Below are 13,916 nucleotides of genomic sequence, written 5' to 3'. Positions count from 1 at the left end.
TGCTTTTGGAAAAATTCCAAAGCACCAAGGTGGTCCCCATCTTGGAAAAGGTTGAAAACAACCACAATAAACAGCTTCTCCTTCTGTAAAGCTATGTTTTATTTCCAACAAGCCCCCTTTTGTATTTGCAGGTTGGCATGGCGTTGACTGCTCAATAAACTGCCCGAGTGGTACCTGGGGTCTTGGCTGCAATGTAACCTGTATGTGTGCCAATGGAGGAGCCTGCAATGCTCTGTCTGGGATTTGTACTTGTGCACCTGGGTGGAGAGGGGAGAAATGCGAGTTTCATTGTCAGGTAATCAGGCTACTTACAATGATTGATTATGACATAGTACTCAGGTATTGGAATTCATATTGAGCCATATTCCTAAACAATTCATATGCTTGTACAGCATGCTAATTCTTTGTGAAGGCAGCCTACACACTGTACAACAATGAGTACTATGCAACTATATTTGTTGTAGATTTAAGAAAGTACTGTGTACACAGCTTACTACAATGTTGTGGAAAGTAGTACTAATGTTTGCCAATAATCTTAAAACAAATACGTTTCAAAATAATACACTTTATAAACGGATCACATGCTTGGATTATGTGAAAAAGATTTAAATAAGATTATGAAATAAGTATGTGACTAGTTTATGCTTAAAAATTGGGGAATGACCTGTCAAGATCACAGGTTTCTTACAAAAATGTTTTTGTCAATAACCAAATTAGTGAAAAACCATTAGAAAAACCATGTTTAAAAAATGTCATACAAAATGAACACCAGTGGAAAGACCTAACCATGAGTATAGGCTCACTATGACATTGTGGGCATGACTGCCATTTTGATTCCAGCCAGGTGGACTGCAAACTTATTATTTGACTGCTCTTTATATACAATCTCCAGTGAATTCATTATTCTCCCTTTGCAGTGTGAGTAGTCCCATTGGCAATGCCATTAGAAAACTCCAATCTTTTATGACCAATGTCTACTTTTTTGAAATATTGACAACGGAGAACAATAAACTTGAGATATTCACAGTACAAATGGTAGAGCTGTTCAACCTTCCAGTCTAAGCTTGTCTGTCTTTTCTTCCAGGATGGTACCTATGGAATGGACTGCACTGAACGCTGTGATTGCAGTCATGCGGATGGCTGTCACCCTGCCACTGGACACTGCCGCTGCCTTGCAGGGTGGACAGGTGAGCATTACAGCTACTGCTGTGCTTCTGCTGTGCTTCATCTTGTGCTTCTGGGAAAAAAACAGAAATATAGCCATCATATGATATATATGTATTATTTATTAAAGGCTGTGCATAGTCAGTTTCATGTATTTACAATTGGACAGTAAGGTATAAACATAAGGTTGGAAACTCGCCACATTTTTCAGGATGGCATTTTCCCAGAAAGAAAGACTCTGTATTTGTATGTAGCTAAAATGTAGGTTTCTTCAATTCAGTATTAGTAGAATCTGTTCTAAAATGAACACAGAAGCAATGAGTGAAGCAGCAAGGTACCTTGTGACTACTCAAGTAAGTGGTTGCTTGCTCATCATAAGCAGTCTAAGCAGTCTCTGTCAAAGAACAGTTGGGGCTCAGTTTAGCAGTACTGTAGTAAAAAGTTCATTATTTTGCCTTAAAAAACACAATTATAAAAAGTAATTGTTTTGCTGTTTTTATGGGAATCTGAAGGCCATTTCTTTAAATAGTCTAAAAAACATGAAACTGTCTGTAGACACTGGGCAGTTTGTTCAACAATCTGGCCTGTTTATATGATGCTTACTTCTAGAAAATTGCTAGTGTGAAACTGTGAGCAGCCATTAGCATTTAAAATGGTTCCAGTTAACAAAATGATTCCATAAATCTCTATATACAGTAGGTCTCAAATGTGCAGTTCTATATGAAACATATGTAATAGCAAACATGCCTTTTCATATTAAAGCAAGATCTGTGGCACTGCACTGGGTTAAAGGAAGTTATTTCTTTCCGTGCTTTACTCTTTGGGTGTCTGTTACTCCTTCTCTTGCTCGATTAGGGGTGTCAATCACAGTCTTGGAGGGCCATTCCACTCCAGGTTTAACAGTAAAATTAGATAATTACGTGCTTCCGGGTCTGGGTGGAGGGTTAATTGGTCCAATTAAACCATTCAGAAAAGGTTTGTAACAAAGACAAGTGCGGAAGGGCCAGCTTTGGACACCCCTGTCCGAGATTATTTCACCCTAGCAGTGTCTTCAGGGTTAAAGCATGTTACTGGCTGCAAAGAATGTCAGTCAGTTGGGGAACAGCTGCAAACAGATTTGTATGACACCAGATATCCTGTTTTAAAACAAAATGCTGTCATATATGATATTTTTTTATTTTTAAATTTCACATTTCAAACCTACACAGCGAACGGAAGTGCACGACGAGAAAACATTTAGCAAACTACAGTCATGCTTTTGGCTTAAAAAAAATAGATGGCTGCCATCCAAGCAAACTAACCCAACCCTGATTAACCCTGGACTTGGATTTACTGGTATATGCCTCCACAGAAAGGCTTACCCATGGTACTTATAGTGCTTACATTTCAAAACTGATTAGCTCCTTGTGGAGCTTAAGCCTGGCACTTTCCAGTCCAATGACAGCTATGCAATCCAGAACACTATTTTGGTTGGTTTAATTATACCATAACTTGAATTGGGTCTGGTCAGTTCTTGATTGGGAGGTGTTTTAGGAATGGTAGGTTCTGTAGGTAGTGTTACTGGGTTAGAAAGGGACACCGTACCCTACAGTAAATAGTCTGAGTGTACAACGATTGGAGTAAAGCCACCAGAATCTGTACCTTCCGACTTAAGGAAAGTTTTCATGTGGTACTTTAGGTTTTTTACGATTAATTAAAATGTCATGTTAAAGCCCTCCCAACAACCCTATACCTGCTACTGTGCTTTCTTCTAAACAGTTCAGTTACAGATACAAAGTAACTAAAATCATTGTGTTTTTTTTATTCAAATGTGTCAAGTAATTATGCAGCTTACTTTTAAATGGTTCAAAATGTATGTTTTGAAAGATGGGGGTATAAATAAACATGTTTCCCTCATAGTTGCTGTACAAGGTCCAATTAAAAAAAAGACTAATGTTCTTATGCTCAGCTCAGCTCAGCTCAAGTGATTAGTATTATGTCTATCATGTGAAGAACGAATTGGCAAAATGTTGAGCAATTCTAAATGCTCTTTTGTCTTAAATATTGGGAAATGTTCCAAGGCTTACTTGCTGACGCCATTTAAAAAAAAAAAAAGAAGTCCTCCCCAATGCATAATTTCCCTTATGCACTGGGGAGGACAGGGACATCAAAGATAAGACAGTATCAGCTATTTCTAATTCACATTTTGTTGTTTGGTTGATACTGGTGGTTGTGTTTCCTAGGGTGCTGATAGTTAGTTGGATGGGTCCATATGTTTCAAATCAGTAACCCTTCTAGTGACTTGCGTCAGTACTAGCAATTTTAATGTAAAACACCAGGCCACAGACTTTAGTTCTTTATAGTGATGCTGTTTGTGTTTAACAATACGCAGAATACAAACAGGCATCCCATCACACACTGCAGTAGCAGAATATGGTGGGAGAGATTGTGTTCTTTAGAAAACTTGTAAATTGAAGACTTTTGGGTATACTGTACAAACCACACAGGGGTCTGTTTTCATGATCTCAAAAGAAATGGATCTCAACTTGCAGGTGTTTTTGCCCTGGGCTGATCTATTGACCACTTAATAACATTACTGCATACAGTGAAACTACAGTTGATAGTCTGAAGAAAGGTTTAACAATGGCTGGATTAGCGGTCTAGATGCTTAAAATAGATCCCACAATGTTTACATGAACAACGTCATTTAGTGATGAATCCATTGTTTCAGACTGCAGGTAATCAAATCTTCCTTTACATTGAATTAAGTAGGCCCAACCATCACCTATTTAAAATACTTTCCAGAGAATCTGTATCCCCTGCCACCACCACCTACAACTTCTGGTGATTCCATGGCATTGGAAAACAAGAATGAGAAGCTTTGATGCCATATCTCTATTTAAATTTGATCTCCCCTTTGCTCTTAGCAAATGTACTTTGATTAAAAAATGGGTAAATTCCTCTAGCTGTTTTTACATGTTGGCTGGCAAACTGAATTTTAAATGAAGCTAAACTCATTTCCTGTACCAACGTGTCTAAACTCGAAGCACTTATATGTGACTCAGTTAAACACTGGTATAGTTCAGGAAGCTTAACGTCAATTGAAATTTCTGTCATACAGTTGACTGATAATATCTTCCAGAAAACAGAGTAGTTTTCAACAGGGTAATTACATAACATCATATTTAAATGTATAAGAGAAAATGAAAGCCAAATAGGGCACAACACACTAAGACTTAACTGTGCATTAAAATTTAAGCAAATTATTATCTCAAGAAGCCTTGGGTAGCTCTAGTGACCTGCAATACCAACCCTAGGTTTACATTTGAATGATGGCACTGCTATCCTTTAATCTGTCATTAGGAAGAACCAAATAACAAAAACTACAGTATTACAACTGTGCTATAGTTATTTAATATTAACACTTGTTGGTACTGTTTAAAAGCTGCAGTGGCACCATAATTAAATGTACTTCCAGGCCAGCTCAGTTACTAGAAAAGCGTAACACCTATCCAGAAACATATTTTCCTCATTTATTTTTAGTTTGGATGCTGAATGAATGCTGATTTGGAGTGGAAGGCCCTCTTGCATAATGTGCTGGGCCTTAAATGCATAGGCATTTCTTCAGAGCTTCTTAACTGGAGTTTATCGTGACCAGTGAGCTATTGCCTAGCAACTTGCAGAGGCCATCAAAGAGCTCTTTGTCCCCAGCCTTGGCATTGCATTCCATCACAATACTCCTTATCAGCATCAAAACACACCAAATAGTCCTGCAAACAAAACTGCTGCCTTTTAATGGAATACAAATTTGAATGGTTTATTAAATTACAGCTGATAAGTTTGAGACAGTTTCAATTTAAGTGATGGACAGTTTTTTGTGAGCCCTCCCCTCTCTTCTTTTAAACAAAACAATACATTTATAACTAAACAGGTCTTTTTAGACGCTTACATAATGATGTTCACTTGTCCCTGGATTCAGTCCTTTTTCTCATCAACAGCAGCCAAAATTAATCATTCAGCAGAACACAGTAGGCTCAATAAGGTCTAAGCGCTACAATGAATTTTTACTGGCATTTCGTTTAAAAGAGACATTTAGTGGTTAGAGTATAAAACATAAAATAAAAAGTTGTTGGTTTGTTAATAAAAAGAAGTCCAGAAGGTTAAAACAGGCAGACATTTACCTTTTAAAACTTAACATGTGCTTCTGTGGGTCATGGTGGATAAAGCAGTGTACTCATTTACTATTTTTATGTTTTGTGCTGCCTAGTTGATTGGAGTTTCTTCCTGGTTGGTATTATGGCGCACTGTAAAGGTGTAAATGACTAACCAATTACTTCCTATTTCTTGTTATTAGAATTGGCAATTGTTTCAATCTGAACTAAATAGTGGGATAACATACATTTTATAAGGTATTCAATATCATAGTAAAGCTACACCCTCAAAAGGCTTGCCATGGTACATTTAATGACTTAAAAGTTTGAGGGTGTTTTAAAACATGAACAAAAAAAGATTTCATGATAAATCCAAACATGCTAAACAATGCTTTTGTGATTGGATCGAATATGCCATATTAAAGTAGGATATACATATACAAATAAACAGTACAAAATTATGCCTATAGTTACCATCAGATTGCTTTGGCAAATTTAACAGTACAGTTGTCCAAAAAAACAAAATCTCACAAAAGTTAATCTCCTTAAAGCATAGGAGTTGAAAGATAAGATCTTGAAAAAGCTTCATAGTGGTTAAAGAAAAGGGCGTTTAACCAGGAGGTCCCCTGTTCAAATCCCACCTCAGCCACTGACTCATTGTGTGACCCTGAGCAAGTCACGTAACCTCCTTGTGCTCTGTCTTTCGGGTGAGATGTAGTTGTAAGTGACTCTGCAGTTGATGCATAGTTCACACACCCTAGTCTCTGTAAGTCGCCTTGGATAAAGGCGTCTGCTAAATAATCAAATAATAATAATAATAATAGGAAAAATTAGTGTTTGATCATTTAATGTTCATACATCATAAAGAATGCATTAGTGAGTTTGCATAACAACGGTTGCAGTGCCCTATAAATAATACTACATCACAAACTAGATGTTTCACAATGACCACATCTATAGTCACATCAAATACCACATCATACTGTGTCATTATCTGTAACTTACAATAGCAATCAAACAATAGTAATTTGGTCAATAGTACTTTTAGTACATTGCTTCCCCCTGGATATGCAGCTGCTTCCTTTCATCAGTGAGTGTCATGTTCAGATTAGACAAATAACTAGTGCTGGAATAAAAACATACTGTATAGTCTTACATTCGCTTATAACAATAGGGAAGCCTGGACAAAAAATACATGACTTCAATTTGGGTGGAAAGAACTATGCTATTTTGGAAATCAGCAGTAGTGGGCCTGGTTGTGGTTAGCACCAGTAGACAGGGAGTTAGGGTGAGTTCATGCTGTCGTTGTTGGGTGTCTAGTTGCCATTTCCTAATTTAAAATAAGGGTGCACCCTTAATTGTTAGCATCTTTCTTCATTCTGAAGGGTTGTTTCAATGTCTTTGCAGGTATCCACTGTGACAGCGTGTGTGCAGAGGGACGCTGGGGGCCAAACTGTTCGTTATCCTGCAACTGCAAAAACGGTGCTTCCTGCTCCCCTGATGAGGGGACCTGTGAATGTGCTCCTGGATACAGAGGCACTACCTGCCAAAGGAGTAAGGACCGGACTGTGTTCTTACTGTGTACTTACTGTAAATCAGGTTCATTTATACAGTAATCATTAAGCAACTGTGTATTGAATACCTGTCCTCTACATCCATCAGGTCAAATGGTGCTAGAAAGTTTCCCATTATACCATTATGGATGCTTATACATAGCAATATTCACTTGAAACTTTTTTTCTTTTTCAGAATAATATTTTTTGACGTTTATAATAACAAAGACACATAATAATCATCTTCAAAAATGACAATGGTTATTACAGACATTCGATGTTTAAAACAGCATAATTAATGAGCTGTTATCATATACAATGTACATAGTCAAAGATTTAAAAAATAGTTTTATGGTATTCATGGTATCAGTGGGAAGGAATATATTTAATAGGTCTACATTCTTGAAAAGGAGATCATCTCTAAATGGCTTTATCCTGGAATGATCAAATGAATGAATGTGAATGAGTGTTGTAATCGTGCTTGCTGTGGGTTCTCCAGCTGTTAATGTCTCCTGGAAACCAGAAGGCTAGTTTAGCTTAAAGGAATTGAATGTTAAAGAAGGAATCTCTTGTTTTTTGTGCTTGTAGTTTGTTCCTCTGGTTTCTTCGGGCACCGTTGCAGTCAGGCCTGCCCACAGTGCGTACACAGCAATGGACCCTGTCACCACATGACCGGACAGTGTGACTGCCTACCAGGGTTTAAAGGGGCCCTCTGCAATGAAGGTGGGGATGACTAATTATCAGAGAACAGAAAAGCCTTGGATGGCACACTCCATTGAACAGCTCTCGTATCTATTTATCGTGCTATCACATTTAACAAGCTGTACACAATGATGCAGGTGTTCATGCTGATGATTCACACTGTGGTGCTTTAAAAGAGATATAAAAATAATGTGGTCAAGCAGTTTAATCTGGGAGACCAGGATATCCTTATTTTATCATTCATTGCTTTCTTCAGTAAGCAGTGAACATGTTTTAGTTACAAAGATAGCAAAGAATACACTGTAGTTGATCAAAAGATTACAAGTAGTAATTTGTATACAGATAGGTGTCTGAACCAACAAATTATAACAGCAAATGGTTTATGATTTTTCAATTGGTCTGGTAGGATTGTTTTTTAATGGGTTGTTTACCATTGCGTTTCCCTTTTTTTTTCTCCAAATTACTCAAAGCCTTTTCTTTAAAAAAAAAAAAATCTTTATCTCTTCTTTTTCCATCGTTTCTGTTCCCAGGAGCTTAAGACAGGTTTATTGAGCTTTTGATTTCACTCACTTTAATCGTCCTTCAAGCTACTCCTGAAAAGATTGTTCTATTAAGGTCAACAAAAATTCACCAACCATGAATTTTCTTTGCCAGCACTGTATATGGCATTGTCTGTCATTTTACATTATGGCAACAGTAAATATTTAAAAATAAAGAGTATTTTAAAGATGTGTACATTTCTCATCAACAGTATTTTTTTCATGGTTCCTTGAGGGGACCATTTTTAATAGGTTGAGGTCAATTTCAATAAAAATAAAGTAATTCCAATACAGTATTTGTATTTAAACAGAGCGTGATCCAGTGATGATTAACAGTGCTCATTTTTATGTGCAGTTTGCCCCAGGGGCAGATTTGGAAAGAGCTGCGGTGGAATCTGCTCCTGCACCAACAATGGGACGTGCAATCCCATCGACGGGTCCTGTCAGTGCTACCCTGGCTGGATCGGCAGTGACTGCTCGCAGCGTAAGTGGCACATCACCTTTTTACCTAAAACATATTTATTTTGAGCAGATTGATGTTCTTCATTCATCATTTCCTTTTCAAACAAGGAAATAAAAAAATTCCTGAAACACACTTACAGTACATCGAATCACAATGTGAACATCAAGATGGTTTATGAGTGCCACCTGTTGGTGATCTCTTGACAGTGCAAAGATAAAACCACATCATTTGGCAAGGTCCTACTTCATAACTAAGTTACAGCTGAAATCCTTACTTGTCTTACATCTCAGACAGACATTTAAATGTAGCATGTGAAATACATGTGACAAATACTGTAAATAGATATTTGTACTAAATTGTAATATAATCTATTTATGCAATTTATTTATTTATGCAGAAAAGTTGCCTTTAAAGAAATGTTTTTTCTTTTTCAAAAAAGCAAACGTGCATTTTTAGGTTAGGGACATGCATGTACATATGCTGGTAATGTCAACAGTAAAATATAATGAATAGTGTACTATGTCCAAGTCACGCTGTGTGTCCAAATGAAGTGTTTCCTTTGTTTTCCAGCCTGTCCACCAGGACAGTGGGGGCCCAACTGCATCCACACTTGCAACTGTCACAACGGAGCCTACTGCAGTGCTTACGATGGGGAGTGCAAATGTACGCCTGGCTGGACTGGCCTTTACTGCACACAGCGTAAGTTAGGGCAACACCCAGTAAGCGACTTTGTTCTGCAGTTAGTTCTACGAAGCTGCTCATCCCTACATGTGTGATTTTAATGCCTCAAAACAGTCAGCTTACTTTGAACCTGGTCATGTCTCGTCATTTGGTTCTGTCACAGGTCACAGCGTCAGTGTATTTCTCTAACCAAGCACTGTCCTGTGTCACTTGTGCTGATGCCGACTGAATTCCTCTGTTTAAAAATAGAATCATGCATAGATAAGAAAATGCAGATGATAGCATTATGGTTTATTTATTTATTTATTTTTTAATCAATGCCCTGTCCCTATCATTACAGGCTGCCCTCTGGGTTATTATGGGAAAGATTGTGCTCTGATATGTCAGTGTCAGAATGGAGCCGACTGCGACCACATAACTGGACAATGTACCTGCCGCACAGGATTCATGGGGAAATACTGTGAACAAAGTAAGTAATAAGCCCAACTACATAAAACCATAATATAGTATCAGTATAACTTTAGAATTATCATGTAAAATTGCAAAATAAGAACACAATTATAAAGTAATATTGTGGTGTTAGACAGAATTATTTACAATACAGTATTATGGTTTGACCAGCAAGGGATTTTAACAATACCTTTGGTGCCCCCTGTTGGCTAACTTTAAAATTCCCTTTGTTTTATAAAACTACACACTGTACATAATATGTTTTGTACTATGAACTTAATTTCGTAGTAGGGTTAAGCAAATATTACAGCAAAGCGCCTCCATTTTTTGATGATCCTTTATAATCTACACTTTTAGATATATTTATTTTATTATTTTTTTCATTAACATTATGCTAAGTAACAGATAATTATAATAAATTGTATTTTTAGTTCTTGGTATACTTTGGTCATCGTTTTGTATTGTACATTGCAAATCATATATATATATATAATTTTTTTTTTTTTTTTACCAGAATGCCCTGCGGGCACGTATGGCTACGGCTGTCGACAGGTGTGTGACTGTCTGAACAACTCCACTTGCGATCACATCACTGGAACCTGTTACTGCAGCCCGGGCTGGAAGGGGCCAAGGTGTGATCAAGGTAAAACACTGTGACACTGTGTCAATGTATTGTGTTGTTATGCCTTTTTTTCCTGGCTTGTATTCTTTTTTTTTTTTTGCGTTTTCTCATCTGTCCTAATCTGTCTGAATATCTGTTGTGGCTGCACAAATCTATTCCAAACAACACTTTTGTGTTACTTGCCCTTGGTTGCTACATTACCGTCATTAAAGGAATATAGAGTACTTTTTTGTTTAAAACCAATTGCAAGTATATTGGTTATATATGATTTAGAAATTCTTGCTGTTGATAAAATGAATATATTATATTATCAGTTCATTACTGTCATTAGAAACGTTTTGAGTTTAACTGCAATGTGTTGTGGGTAGAAGTTATAAAGGTTTCTGACCCTCTTTTCTGTCCGCCTCCCACCAGCTGGGGTGATAATAGTAGGAAACCTAAACAGCCTGAGTCGGACGAGCACAGCAGTACCGGCAGACGCGCACCAAATTGGAGCAATCGCAGGGATCATTGTCCTGGTGTTCATCGTCCTCTTCCTCCTGGCCCTCTTCATTATCTACCGGAAGAAGCAGAAGGGCAAGGAGAACACAATGCCTGCAGTCACTTACACACCCGCCGTGAGGGTGATGAACGCAGACTGCACCGTCGCAGGTACACCAACAAAACGAATCCTGACAATCTCATTTACAGTGCAGCCCTGTAGTGCTTAACACTGCTTACAGTCGCTGTCCCTGGCTCTGTAAATGTCTCTGCAATGTCTTATTCTGCAGAACTGCAATTGATATCTTTATACCTAAAAGCAGTTCAACATTTACTTAATTTAAAAAAAAAAGGCTATATAATGGTTGTATATAAATAACGACAACTTTTAGTCTACATATTTTGTTGAATTCATCTCCAGTTGCTCCTGGCTCAATGTAATGAATGGATTATATTTCTGATTCTTTCAACATTACCTTAACTTTTTTTTTTTTTTAAATCCCACAAATTCATTTTCTGTGACCTGATATGTCTCAAGGATGGACATAAGACTCCTATTGCATAGCAGTATCACCCATTCCAGGTTTTACTACAAACTTGATTGGCCACGGTGTATAGATAATAAGCTCAGGTGTGTCTTAGCAAAGTCTTATTTCCATCCCTGTGTCTGCAGAATTGTCATTTCTAACACTGGGGGATCCGATCCGCACCACTACTGAAAATAACCGATTTACTCTTCTTCTTCTTATTATTATTATTTATTTCTTAGCTGACGCCCTTATCCAGGGCGACTTACAATTGTTACAAGATATCACATTATTTACATACAATTACCCATTTGTACAGTTGGGTTTTTACTGGAGCAATCTAGGTAAAGTACCTTGCTCAAGGGTACAGCAGCAGTGTCCCCACCGGGGATTGAACCCACGACCTTCCGGTCAAGAGTCCAGAGCCCTAACCACTACTCCACACTGCTGCCCTATACTGCTGCCCTATACTGCAGGACAGTCGGGGCGCTGACTGGCTTTTTTTATTTGTATGTGCTTTCAGACACCATTCCGCAAACTAATGGAGGCAATCCCAACAGTAACTACTTCTCTAACCCAAGCTATCACACACTGACCCAGTGCATTCATCCACCACATATCAACAACATGGAGAGGGTTGCGCGTGGCAAGGTAGGAGATTTCACTGTGACATGGACGCATGCAGGGATGCCGTGTGGTCTCTGCTTCCATTCAATATGAAGTCCCAGAGTGCTCTGTTTGGTTGCACTGTGAGGAATAATTTTTAAAGCTCCCATGGTTCTTCCCGGTTAATTTACAGCGGGGCCCCATGCAGCTAAACATTTGTGAAAAGGGTACTAAAGCTAATTAAGGATAGCAAAGTCGTTTAGTTAATAGCAAAGTGGCCTAGTTAATACATATTTAATGTTTTAAAAAAATGAATAAATAAATAACTGTCAGTGATTTGATTACAGTAAGTTAATATACCCAGTGATTTATTTTATTTTTTATTTTTTAACAGACAAAAAACAACCAGCTTTTTGTAAACCTTAAAAATGTGGACCATAGAAAGAGACCCCCGATGATGGATTACACAGGAACACTACCGGCTGACTGGAAACAGGGAGGCTACTTTAATGAACTTGGTAAGTTTCTTCAAATTAGTTTGGGGACTGCAAACAATGCATTCCTTGGGGAGTGGACAGATAAAGAAACCTTCAAGTGCTTCAGCGAACCAGAGTTCATGTTGAGTCTGTCTTTTCTAGGGGCCTTTGGTGTTGACAGAAGCTACATGGGTAAATCTCTTAAAGGTAAGATAATGTACCTGAACAAAAATGCAGCATTTAACTTGTACAGCTCATTTGGGTGGGATTCTTAGGGGTAACATTACTTACCCTGTATTAGAAAGGTGTTTTCTATTTCCTTAGCAATGGTCTTAACAACCATGGCAGGAACCTGTTTATGTGCAAAATGACAAGATGACTGCGTGTGTTACAGAGGGGCTGCATGTATTGAAAATGAAATAAGTTTGTTATTGATTATTATATTGAGTCGAGTCACGTCTTTTGAGCAGGGAGTCGAGTCGAGTCTTTGCTTGCAGGGACTCGAGTCAAGCCGAGTCATATGATATCAAGTTGAGTCACGAATAATTGCGACTTGATGTCGAGTCGAGTCATTGACTCGAGTCATTACAACTCTGCTATAAGCCCTTGCTCGGTTATATTATATTTACCTTTCTCTTAGATCTGGTGAAGGGCTCCACCTATAACTCCAGCTCCTGCTCACTGAACAGCACAGAGAACCCGTATGCAACCATAAAGGACCCCCCGATGTTGATGCCAAAGAACACAGAGTGTGGCTACGTGGAGATGAAGTCACCCGCACGGAGAGATCCCCCCTATGCTGAAATTGGAAATTCGGCCTCCACCAACAAGAACGTCTATGAAGTTGGTAAGTGCTAGTGAAAGAAGATGTTTATTATACAGGGTGCTTGATTAACAACGCACCACATGAAAAAAGCATGTTAAAACTGAGCTCCACCATTGACCTAGCACATGGTAACATTTTACAAAAGTATGTTCTACATTATGTTTCATGGCATTTTAACACATCCAAATGGTCTTTTTCAATAGCAGTTTTCTCTATTCCTATTTTCCAATTAAAAATACATTGTATGGGATCCCGAGTGGCGCATCCAGTAAAAGCACTCGCTAGAGTGCAGGATGCGCTCTATAGCCTGGACGTCGCCGGTTCGAGTCCAGGCTATTCCACAGCCGACCGTGGATGGGAGCTCCGAGGGGGCGGCGCTCAATTGGCCAAGCGTCGTCCCGGGGGAGGGAGGGTTAGGTCGGCCAGGGTGTCCTCGGCTCACCGCGCACCAGCGACCCCTGTAGTCTGGCCGGGCGCCTGCGGGCTTGCCTGTAAACTGCCCAGAGCTGCGTTGTCCTCTGAGGCGGCTGCACGGTGAGTCTGCAGAGTGTAAAGAAGCGGGCAGCTGACGGCACACGCTTCGGAGGACAGCGTGTGTTCATCTTCGCCCCTCCCGAGTCAGCGCAGGGGTGGTAGCGGTGAGCTGAGCCTAAAAATAACTGGGCATTTCAAATTGGGGAGAAAATAATAAAAAAAC

At 38.8% G+C, this 13,916-nt stretch overlaps 1 protein-coding gene across 1 annotated transcript in view; it reads left to right on the top strand.

Annotated features, from left to right (window-relative positions):
• The window catches only part of LOC131736868 (multiple epidermal growth factor-like domains protein 10), a 65,255-nt gene that overhangs the window by 48,874 nt on the left and 2,465 nt on the right, over nucleotides 1–13,916 (top strand). Inside the window, exons 12-24 of the mRNA XM_059022345.1 lie at nucleotides 132–295; nucleotides 1,085–1,187; nucleotides 6,702–6,848; nucleotides 7,436–7,570; nucleotides 8,444–8,572; nucleotides 9,122–9,250; nucleotides 9,573–9,701; nucleotides 10,197–10,325; nucleotides 10,719–10,955; nucleotides 11,835–11,962; nucleotides 12,312–12,435; nucleotides 12,556–12,600; nucleotides 13,034–13,240. Coding sequence (XP_058878328.1) covers nucleotides 132–295; nucleotides 1,085–1,187; nucleotides 6,702–6,848; nucleotides 7,436–7,570; nucleotides 8,444–8,572; nucleotides 9,122–9,250; nucleotides 9,573–9,701; nucleotides 10,197–10,325; nucleotides 10,719–10,955; nucleotides 11,835–11,962; nucleotides 12,312–12,435; nucleotides 12,556–12,600; nucleotides 13,034–13,240 — 1,806 coding nt within the window. The remainder of the gene's footprint in view (nucleotides 1–131; nucleotides 296–1,084; nucleotides 1,188–6,701; nucleotides 6,849–7,435; nucleotides 7,571–8,443; nucleotides 8,573–9,121; nucleotides 9,251–9,572; nucleotides 9,702–10,196; nucleotides 10,326–10,718; nucleotides 10,956–11,834; nucleotides 11,963–12,311; nucleotides 12,436–12,555; nucleotides 12,601–13,033; nucleotides 13,241–13,916) is intronic.

Source organism: Acipenser ruthenus, chromosome 1, assembly GCF_902713425.1.
Source record: "Acipenser ruthenus chromosome 1, fAciRut3.2 maternal haplotype, whole genome shotgun sequence".
NCBI classification, from domain to species: Eukaryota; Metazoa; Chordata; class Actinopteri; order Acipenseriformes; family Acipenseridae; genus Acipenser; species Acipenser ruthenus.
The sequence above is the reverse complement of the archived record's forward strand: the minus strand, read 5'-3'. Positions and strand labels throughout refer to the sequence as shown.